Genomic DNA, 11,294 nt, shown 5'->3' on the forward strand with positions numbered 1-11,294 from the left:
AAAAGAGTAGCAACAAACATGGATGTACAAGTGTCTCTGCAATAGGATGAGTTCTTTGGGTATATGCTAAGGAGTGATATAACTGGGTCAAACGGTCAGTTCATATGTAGTTTTTTAGAGTTCTCCATACTTTTCCATAGGGGTTGAACAAGTTTGCAGCCCCACCAGCAGTGGATGACTGTTCCCCTTTCCTCACATCCTCTCCAACATTTGGTATCATTTGTTCTCTTGATCTTAGCCAGTCTGACTGGGCTAAGATGAAATCTTAAAGTAGTTTTAATTTGCATTTGCCTAATTACTAATGATGTTGAACACCTTTTAAGATGCTTCCTAGCCATCTTTATTTCTTCTTTTGAGAACTATATGTTCAGATCCTTGGCACATCTTTTAATTGGGTTATTTGCTTTCTCGATTCTTTGTTTTGTGAGTTCTTTAAATATTCTGTCCGGTTTAGAAAATCCTTTCGTACACCTATATCTTGTAGGTTTTTGCCCATGTTTTCTTCTAACAGTTTCAGAGTTTCAGGCTTTACATTGAGGTCTTTGATCCATTTGGAATTGACTTTTGTGCACCTACCTCCTATTCGTATCACACCATCTTCTGAAGAGGATACCCAAATTGCCAATAGGGAATAGGGACGCAGACCGCTCTGGCTTCTTCCATGTTGAACAGGGATGCAGGGAGAGGTAATTGGAGTACCCCTTCAGTGGGTCTGTCTAAAAGACTCCCACATTGCATAACTCATCTCTAAGGGGAAAAGAAAGTCCTTGAATCATGAATAGGAGATGTGAAGGAGAAGTAAAGGCAAGAGTAAATAGCATTACAAGTTCTTGCTGGAGAACTAGAAAATAGTCAGTACAGGGCAATTTTCAAATGTTCATATGAGAGTCCATTGGAATTTCTTGACAAGGGCTTCCAAAAGCATCTGTCTTTTGGGTTCCTCATTTTTCTTTTGTCTGCCAAGGCTGGACTCTAGAGTGATGGATTCAGGATTTGCTTTAAGGTATTTTGATAGCTGTTGGAGTGGTTAGAATCAGTGTCAGTTCCCTCTCAAAGACTTCTAGATAGGAGAGAAAACAAATTTATCCACCATTTTAGAACAGTAGCTGGTTGTCTCCCTTAGCTACAGGTGGGCACACAGTATTGGAGACCAAGATTTGAAGTCTTACATCTGAGCAGCACTTTCTGGTTAGGAACAAAATCATCAATGAGATATAATTATCTAAATGACTTTTTATATGGACTTAAGCTTAATGTCTGGGAAGTGTAATCACTTGAACTCTTAAAGAAACATACTGATGACTTTTGGTTATACTTTCCTTTTGGGTGTTTAAGACCATACAGTTAGCCCAAATAAATCAATTTATTTTTACACTTTAAGGTCATTTGAGGGTCTGTTCCTCAGGGGTCACAAGGGCTTGAGAGGAACTCCTGGCTCCTTTCTTGTAGCAGTTCCATCTGTGTGACGATAAGTCAAAGGTTCTCCTCAACCATGTCTGGCTTCACTTGGAAGCATGAATAAAATGTTTCCTCTGAGTTGACCCTCCTCTTTGTAAACTGGACACTGATTCAAGTCCATCTCGTGGGGTCTCCGTGGCCTCTCTGAACAAGAGGACAGGTGATTCACCACAGTTACAGGACATTTTGAGAGATGCTCCACAGTCCCCTGGAGCAGGTACATTTTTTAAGTGGTGTCAAAGTCTCCTTTTCTGCCCATCTTACTCGGCTGGCTTTCTAGCTGATCCTCTGTAACCTCAGGCACCACACCTGCTGCTTTCACGCCAACAGGGATGAACAAGTCACAGCTATGCTAGGTACTGTGCTCTTCTGACCTGCGTGCTGTTAAGTGCTTTATAACCTGTGCATTTATTACTGAAGTTTACCAGCCATTTCAGCTGCTGCTGGTCTGCCATCAGTGAAGATAGTCAGAGGCAGTTCTGAAAGAGGAACCTAGATAGATACTGAGAGATAGTAGCCCCAGAGATGGCCAACAGACATATTTCCATAATAGAGAGGGAAGACAGGACTTTGAAATATGGTGCTTAACAGCTATTTTATAACCACAAAAATGTCTATCCCTAATAGTAAGATGTGGATGGGGGTTGGTATTTGGTGAGTATGTGTTCTAAATGTGAAAAGCCTGGTTTGTCTTTGTTTTCATTCTCCCATTGGTGGCTAGCAGGTAGTGAGTCCCCTGGCCCACAAGGATTAGCCCACTGGGCAGCCTCATTCAATTCCTCTCACCTTTGAGCTTTTGCTCCTTCCCAGTTCTGGGATGCCAGTAACTTTGTTTTTAAATTTCTGAATTTGGTAAAGATAGTCTGAATGACCAGCCTGTTTAAGTAGCATGGGCTTTTTTGTTGTGCTTGCTGTTTATAGTCATGAAATGAACTGAGAACTTAAAGAATATTGTTTGTAGCATAACATACTATGTATTATTAAACAGTATTCAGTTATGTTTGTGTGGGTGTGATTCATCCCTTAAATTTATTGCTACATTTGCTTGACTTTAAAGGATTTAGTTTGGGTTGTCAGTAGACATAATTTTAAAACAAAACAAGATAAACATGGTGGCACAGGTCTGTAATCCCATCACTCAGTAGGACCTCTGTGAGTTTGAGGCCAGCCTGGTCTACACAGCGAGATCCTGTCTTAAAAAAAAAAAAAAGAAGTAGATAGTTGGAGGAGTCTTGGTGAAGACAGAGAATTAAGAAACTAGAGTAAGGGGGCTGGAGAGATGGCTCAGCTGTTAAGAGCTCTGGTTGCTCTGGTTGCTCTTGCAGAGGACCCAGGGTAAGTTTCCAGCACTCACATGTTGGTTAATGACCGTTTGTAAGTCCAGTTTCAGGGGATCTGATGCCCTCTTCTGACTTCCATGGGCATTGCACTATGTGGGTGCACTTACATACATGCAGGCAATACACTCGTATACATAAAATAAAAATAAAATATTTTTTAAAATATGTACCAGTCTGATGCATTTGCTAAGAGTGGACAGCAGACTTCTGGCTTTCACCTTTAGTCACCAAAACAAAAATATTTATGTGAGATCTCATTTGTGTTTCAAATCAGCTTATAGTACTGCAGTGTTGATCCTGAAATATAATTATCAGTGCTTTTATTATCTCAAATCTTCATCAGATACTAATACCGTAGGTATATAAAAGCATTAAGCATAACTGAGAATTAGCTATTTGGATCATTTGTGGCAATTTTTATCAGATTAGCACATAGTTTTCTTACTGGGTTTTCTTCTAATTAAGACTGAACCTAAGATTAGTAAATTGGAAAAAACTAAATATATTTATTTTCTTTTGGGCAAATTCCTGATAATTTCTTGGAACAATTTTAATGAGAGACATTAAAATACATCTATTTTTATATTAGTTGTGCCTTAACTTAGTTGTGCCTAGCAGCTGTGTAATTATTTTGACTAAATTATTCATGTCTTATTTCCAAAATGAGTATGTCTTATTTTACAGTGTATATAATTACTTTTTTTCTCTCTGAATAAAGGGTATAGAAAATGAGTCGGATGCTTTCTAAAAATAACATTTTTGATCATCTCAGTATCTATGCTAAAATGCCCTCAGCTATGAATTTACAACATAATTAGAAGGGTTTTAGACCACAAAGAGTTAATAGCTGTTATAAAGACTTACAGGTTTTGTTTGTTTGTTTTTGGCTGAATACTGCTTTGAATTTAACTTCTCAGTAGAAATAAATACTCTTTGCTAAAGTAAGCCAGTTTCCTTAATAAAAGGTGATGGCTTTTCATTTGTATGCTTTTAGAGTTAACACTAACAAAAGTGCTAGTCAATTTCATATCTTTAAGCTTCACCTCCCAAATTGTATGCTATTAAGTATAGAAAATGAAATAAAATGTGAGTAGATAGTAAAGTGGATAATTATTAGGTATTAGGTTTATAGTTTACATCAGACCTTTATATTTGAAAAATGAATCATATAAAAGATATCCTGTTGGAAAAGATTCTTTTTTAAGGTATAGTAAAGAACAAGGTGATAATGGTGATTTTATTCTTATGAGGGAGCTGATTAACTGAGGAAGATAGATTTATCAAACTTACTGAAATAAAAAGAAATGTTCTGACAAAGTTCTTTTACCTCTGCATGGCATGGTTATATTATTCATGTTCAAACAGATATTCTTTGATTATGAGTAGTAGATGAAATAGACTACTTTTAAATAGCATAATTGATAGCATTTATAAATAAGTTGTTTTTTGTTTTGTTCTGTTTTTCTCTTATCCCCACCAGGTCAAAGATTCTAAGCTACCTGCGTATAAGGATCTCTGTAAAAGTCTGCCATTCCCAACCTATTTCCCTGATGGAGATGAAGAGGAACTTCCAGAAGATTTGTATGATGAGAATGTGTGGCAGCCTGGCACACCTTCTATCACGTTTGCCTGATGTCAGTAGACATGGCAGAGCATTCCGTGTTTTGTGAGCTCTGATGAACCAGAACAGTGTTACAACCAGGGATCATACTCTCCTGCTTGGTTTGATACCACACCTCATCTCTATCAAAGGACATGAGTTCATCATTCACCCCTCACTTGAATCCTATGAGCAAAATTACCACATTAAAGAAATCAGCAGATTCCATTTGCTAAAATGACATTTTCTATATTAACAAAATATTTTCAATCTGTGGACTTCATTCTTTGCAGACATTAATATTTTTATTTTATGTGTATGAGTGTATTGCCTGCATGTAAGTGTACCTGTGTCATGCAGTGCCTGCAGAGGTCAGCAGAGAGCGTCAGATCCCATGGAACTGGAATTATTGACAGTTGTTAGCCACAGTGTGGGTGCTGGGAATTGAACCTGGGTCGTCTGCAAGAGCAGCCAGTACTTTTAAATGCTGAGCCTTCTCTCCAGCACCAAGATTTAACAGTCTTAAGGAGTGGTTGTAAAACAGTAAACACTGATAATAGAGACTGTGGTGCAGCCTATTTGGATAAAAGTAACCATTTCTTTTTAAAAACTTCATCGTTCTTTCTACAGTTTGGAGCCTTGAAGGGAGAAAGGTATTTTTTAATCTAACCACAGAAACACGTTTGTTATAAATGGAGACTGATGATACACAGCCCTAGCACTGGCCCCTGTGGAGCCAGGCAGTGCTGGGCCTCTGCTTTTTAACCCTGCAGAGCATGGCAGTGCTTCATTTCTCAGAATTTCTTGGATTCTGATTTGAGCTTGAACCTGATTTGCCATTTCAGATTTTTGTCTTGAAGTGGAGAATTTTTTGTAACTGAACTTTATTCAAATTAGATACTTGTTCCAAAGTATTTGGTACTAGTTGTAGATAATAAGAATTATACTGAACCTTAAGTAATTCTCTAAGCCTCAGGAAGACCAACTACAAGCCTGGTATGGGCATGCACACCTGTCACCTCAGCAGTAGGGAGATTGAGGCAGGGAGAATTTAAGGCCAGCTAGAGCTACGTAGCCAGACCATGTCACAAAACACCACACAAAAGAAGGTCAAGATACCTGCTTACCCACTAAGTGTGGGCTGCCTGCCTTTCTAGACATTTGGAACCCCTAGTCTTCCTGCTAGGGTAGCCAGAGCTACAATCTAATGTGGATCAGCCTGTCTCCTCAGTGGCCCTGGCTTCCATAATTAGATGATGCTAGTTATCACCGACTGACCTGTCAGCAAGAGCACTTCTTGCACACGACAGATGAGGAGAGACAACTTAGCAGAGTAAAGTAGCTCCGAATCAATAATTGTTTTGCCGCCTTTAATCTGAGTACAGACAAGGAGCAGTATCTAAGAATGACTTTTCCAACTTAGAGCCTCATGTAAATTTATGAATAGAGCCCAATTATGTCTCAGAATGTATGGTGGGATCAGAGGTGGCAGAACAACAGAGGAAATGGATAGTCTGGAAAATGTGAATTCAAGCTGAGGGAAGAGGCAAGGGGAAAAGCTCTGCTGATAAAATTATTTTAAAAAGCAAATGGGGAAAAGAACTTTAGACTTCCTACCTGTAAAACTAGGTAGTGTCTCCCTGCCTGCAGGACTCCAAGGAGGAGGCCCTTGTTGTAACAAGGTTGAGGTAATGAGCATTACGACACGCAGTCACACCAACAAGCTAAGTCAGCACTAAGTACTTTTCATTCTGCAGGACAAACCACCAGTCTGCAGGTGGTCAGAAGAACCCCTCTGAAACAGGATGTGTCAAAACGATAGCCTTTTCTTTTTCCAGGAAAGCAGCCCCTTCAACACAAGTCCACTGCCTTCAGAAGTACAGCCAGTCATGCCGTGGAACCTGCTGCAGGAGGACAGAGCTGCACCCAGGTTACTGACTCTGGATGCATTTTCTGGACCTCCAGGATGATGATATGAAAGCCTTTAAAACATGTTGCTCGTCAGAGTATAAAACTGTCTGCCAACCTCTGGCATTGTCTCTTAGTCCGCATGGGATGTCTACTTTGCTTTCTGTGGTGGATTCCTTTCCTTTGGGAGGATGTGTTAAGCTAAAAAATGGCCATTCTGACCTGTTTTGCTTAAATATCACCACTTTGGAAGTTGTTTGAATTTACCTAGGAAAGGTATCAGGAAAAATGGATGTGCCCAACTTACTGTGTTTTGATAAATACATTTGTGGCAAAGCACTTTAGTGAGGAGGTGGGGCACGTTTTGGATACCCGCTGTGCTGAACTGCTGAACCAGGATAGCATTTGGAGATGGACAGAAGTAGGCTGTCGTGCTGGGAGGCCAGTGGGCAGGCACCTCCAGGAGCTTCGTAAGCATACCTGGCATTGCAGCTACCTGTTGCCATGTGGGAAGAGTTCTGCACATGAAAGATTACTTGACTAATGACAGATTAAGTTTCTCCTGCTTTGGGGAGTTTTTTATACATTTGACTTTGAAGAAACAAAAGACAGTTCTTCAGTTTGTTTTGTGGTTGATCTGCTATAAGTTCTCTTTACTCGCTCGTACATGACGGTCTCTGAAGCACACTGCACCAGGCAGATGCCCACCCGCCATTAAGACTCTTAACCTAGCCAGGTATGGTGGCTCCCGCCTTTAACCTCAGCCTTCAGGAGGCAGAGGCAGGTGGATACATGAGTTTGAGGCCAGCCATGACTACACAGAGAGAGCCTGGCTCAAAACAAGTGCTCTGCCCATAGCCATTGCCTGGGAGTTCTGAAATAAGACTGTGTCCTTGTCGCTTCGGGAAGTAGTCCTGGGTGCATGCTGTGGCCTTCATTTCATCATTTGCTTTTCTGCTTCTCAACACTGAAGAACTTTTAGCAGTCCATGTTGCATGTTGTTTTTCATTCTTTTTAGATTAATGAGGTGGTCTGTTAAGTTTGAGGGGCCAGATCCATCGTACTGAATGAGCCCACAGCAAACAAAAGCAAAGAAATGATTTTTACTCAAAGGGCCAGAGTGTCTTCAACATGGGAGGGGCATAACTGCTGAAGCCTGTGATGAGGACGGCAAGAGTGACGGCTGGTAATCTTGATTCTCAAGAAAAAGCAGGCTTTATATAAGCACAAAGTATCTTTCAGGGCATTTAGACAGTTGGCTCTTTTAAAGAAAAAGGGAAAGGCATCCATCAAGTTCTGATGTACTGTATCCTCTGTTTGGGGAGCTAACAGACTCCATCACAAAATCCTGGCAGAAATGGATGGCTGTGGTAATGGGGCTCTGTCAGAAATGAAGAGTAATAAATGGCCTTCGCAAGTGTCCAACATGATTTCCCTTCTCTAATGTGGCGTCTTGTTTAAATGGTGAAGCAAAGATGCCAACAGCTGTGGACTGGCTCTGCCTGCTGGCTGCAGGACTATTGAGTCACACGCTGTCCCTTACCCCGCCCTCAGGAAGTGTGACAGGTTGGGAATTCAAGCTGAGGGAGGAGGCAAAGGAAAAAGCAAATAGGGAAAAGAACTTTAGACTTCCCTTCCCACCAGTAAAATTGGCAGCGTCTCCCTGCCTGCATGACCCCAGGGAGCATGCCCCTGTTGTAACAAGGTTGAGGTAATGGTACAAAGCCCCTTTTAGACACCCCTCACCCCAGAGAGAAGCCTAAGGTTCCGTAACCCAGAGCCATTGAGGTAGGCTGTTCATGAAAAGAGGGAGAAGACACAGGAAGGACTCTGGGCACTGTCCTCCAAAAGACAAGTCTTACTTCACCTAGCTCAGTGGTGTTCCACTGTCTACAAGTTAAAACCTACAGGGCTTTTTAAACCCCCATCGCATATTTCCAGAATCTTAGTGGGAGGGGAGGGACCCAGACACTGGTTTTTAGAGCTCCCCAAGTGATAATGTACAACCAGAAGGTCCTGACCTGAAGCACCATGCTACATAGGCAGCTGTGCCATTGGAGAACAGAGGCCACTAAGTGGGAGATGCACTTAAGCAACTCAAGATAGAGAAACCTTTAGAAAAATTTAACAAAATAATGCTCAAAGTGAATAGTCCTGTGTATTTTAAGGTGTTTGATGTTCATGCAAGTACTCTCAGGAAAATGTGTAACATCTTGTAAAACTGCAAATGTTAGTGTCATCAACCACCCTGTGTTACAGGGGGAGAGGACTGGGATTTGCTCGGGGGCTCATTAAACAAGAGGTCTATCTATCCTGAAATCATGGTACCAGAGTTTCCTGTCTGTATGACAGCCTGGAATTGTGGTTTCTTTAAAGAATGCAGTAAGATACTGACATACTTGGTTTCCTCTATTATGAACTGTAATTTGATCTCACAAAATATAGAGTTGCTTCTGATTGCTTTAAAAATGTATACTGTAGTTCAGTAGCTCAAATCCATGATAAAAATCACAAGTGAAATGAGGTGTCAGTCTTAACTTGTCTGAAGTTTCAAAGTGTCATCACTGTTTGCTTTTTTATTGATATTTTCTCCTATGCTCGCAGCAAGTGTTAAAAGTTTAGAAAATGTTACTTAGAAGAAAAACTTGAAAATGAAGATATTTTTACCTGTTAATTTAGTTTCTTTTTCTGCAAATTGGAATAGAACACAGCTGCTGTTTTCTTTTTGTGACAAAATACTTCAGTGCAATTCAGGAGAGCCAGTGTGGCAAGGGACCATCTCAGAGTGGGGCAAAATTACACCACCAGATCCCTAGGGTTGACTTCATCACTGAATTCTCTCTCCTGGGTGTCAAGCAAGACACAAACCACATGGCTTTTAGGTATTACTTCCTCAGTTTTTTTTTTTTTTTTTTTTTTTTTTTTTTTTTTTTTTTTTTTTTTAAAAAAAAGAGGACGATAAATCTTTCACTGTGATATATCCGTGTAATCCTCACCCACTCTGCCAGGTACATTTTTGCTTTTGTTTGAAACAGTCTTTCTTCATGTAGCCCAGGCTGGCCTCAAACTCTTGTGATTGATCCTCTTCCCTCAGCCTCCTGAGTGCGGGGATTACAGACGGGCATGGGTTTTATGGACCATGCCTAGCTGCATGTAGTTACCTCTGCTTCATAATAAGCACATTGAGGAGAGGTTCTGTAGTGAGTAAGGCTAGTCTAGAAAAAGCCTGGAGTGGCACTCCTTACTCCAGGTCATTCATTCTGGGCAGCTTCCAGTCACCCAAGTTTTCTAATCATTGTGGATAACCACTGAGGAAGGCCTCCCTTCAGCTGCAGGAGACAGAAGTGCCTTTTCCCTATGCTGTAAACCATGGTTTGGCAAAGCATTCTTTAAGGCAGTTCCTGCCATATACCTGAAAGGAGAAGGTGTGTCCTGCAGTTCCTCCCACATACATGAGTCCTTCACCTCTTACCTCCCATAACTGATGATGAAAGGGATTGGCTTACTTTGCCAGAGCTGGTCTTGCTCAGAGCCTGGTTCCCAAAGCAGGACACAAGAGAAGAGCGCATTGAGCAGTTAATTCCCACAGCTGCCACAAAGGCGAGGCTTACCTTCACCAAGCACGAAGGTTCTCCACTCTAGCCACAAGTTAGAGGCTCCCAGAGCTTCAAAATCCCCCATCCACTGTTCCCAGAATCTTGGTGGGTAGGCAAAGACTACCTGACTACATGTATTTATATGTAAAAGTTTATTGAGTTGTTCACTTAAAATCTGTGCACTTGTACATGTTGTAACTCAGGAATTTTATTTTGTCATGAACTGAGTTGAAATCCATTTGTGTACATGGAAAAGTAGAAGCAGAAAATGAGGGGCAGTGGGGGAAGTAGCAGGTGAGGCCCACAGAGGGCAGTGGAGTGGTGACAGTGAATGCCTGTCTTCAAAATTTACCTTAGCCCTTTCACAGATGAAGCAGCTAGACTATTCTAAAATAATACCATGTGATCATACATAATGGGATGCTGTAACTTAAGGAATTTGAAGCCAAAGAAGGATGGACAGGCTGGTTAAGAGCCGTCTCCAGGAGACTTACGCTGACCCCGAAAGGAGGGGGAAAGGACTGCAGCACATGTCTTCCTAATTCCTCTGACCACTCATGTAAACTGAGGTTTGTGAGGCTTTCATTTGAGAGTAGATGGGTCATCTTTTTTGAAAGCACCAATATCGAACTAAAATACCTTTATAAGTTAATGAAGCAGCCAAAGTTATATCATCTCTCTGAAGGGGGCTGTTTAGAAAGGACTGTGGTAGTAGATTCTCAAAGCATGAGGCTTCAAGAGACAGTTGGCACCTAAGTGAATGTATTCAGTTACACCAACAGTGTAGAGGAGCCTCTCCCATACCCTGGACACTGCGAACTTGGAGGAGATCAAGATGTGTAGCTCACATCCCTCCCTCTAAGCGCAAAGTCATAGGGTTATGTAACAGAATAATATTAAGAAATGGAAAGTGGGACTTTGGGACTTGTGGTCAACAAAATGAAATAAGATCATGCTTTTTTTCTTTCTTTTTTTTCTTTTACCTCTGTAACATAAAATAGAGCAATGAGAGATGAAATAGAAAAGTAGGTGTGTTTTATAAGATCAACTCAAAAAAGAAGGGGGGAAAAGCCCATGAAGTGAGAACAAACTGAAGCCCAAGACTCTTAGGACATGGATTAGAAGAAATTACAGTGTCAGGGGCTGAAAGGGACTCAAATGTTTCAACCAAACGGTAAGACCAAAGTCACTTTTTATGTGAAGCCAGAGGCTCAGGAAGAGTTTCACTTCTTCTGTGTGTGCATCAGTGTTGGGGAAGAACAACTGTGTCACTGCCTTTGCACTTTCTGCCCCAAGGCTGTTGGTGGTTGCTATCTAAATGTCATAACTAAGGATAATCCAAGTTTCCACTGAATCAGTAACTAGATTTGCACAGTCTTCAGTATCCCCAGC

At 41.0% G+C, this 11,294-nt stretch overlaps 1 protein-coding gene across 2 annotated transcripts in view; it reads left to right on the top strand.

The window, feature by feature from the left end:
- Window positions 1-8,826, top strand: part of Mrpl3 (mitochondrial ribosomal protein L3) — a 49,197-nt gene extending 40,371 nt beyond the window's left edge. Inside the window, exons 10-11 of one of the 2 annotated variants that reach the window (XM_008825096.3) lie at window positions 4,279-4,432; window positions 6,237-8,826. In XM_008825096.3, the coding sequence (XP_008823318.1) occupies window positions 4,279-4,431 (153 nt within the window). In that variant the 3' untranslated portion in view covers window position 4,432; window positions 6,237-8,826. Of the gene's footprint in view, window positions 1-4,278; window positions 4,433-6,236 lie in introns of those variants that run through there. The other variant, XM_029559676.1, reaches the window with a different exon arrangement.
- The last annotated feature ends 2,468 nt before the right edge of the window (window positions 8,827-11,294 follow it).

The sequence above is a fragment of the Nannospalax galili genome, unplaced genomic scaffold (genome assembly GCF_000622305.1).
Source record: "Nannospalax galili isolate Female #2095 unplaced genomic scaffold, S.galili_v1.0 scaffold369, whole genome shotgun sequence".
In the NCBI taxonomy this organism is placed as follows: domain Eukaryota; kingdom Metazoa; phylum Chordata; class Mammalia; order Rodentia; family Spalacidae; genus Nannospalax; species Nannospalax galili.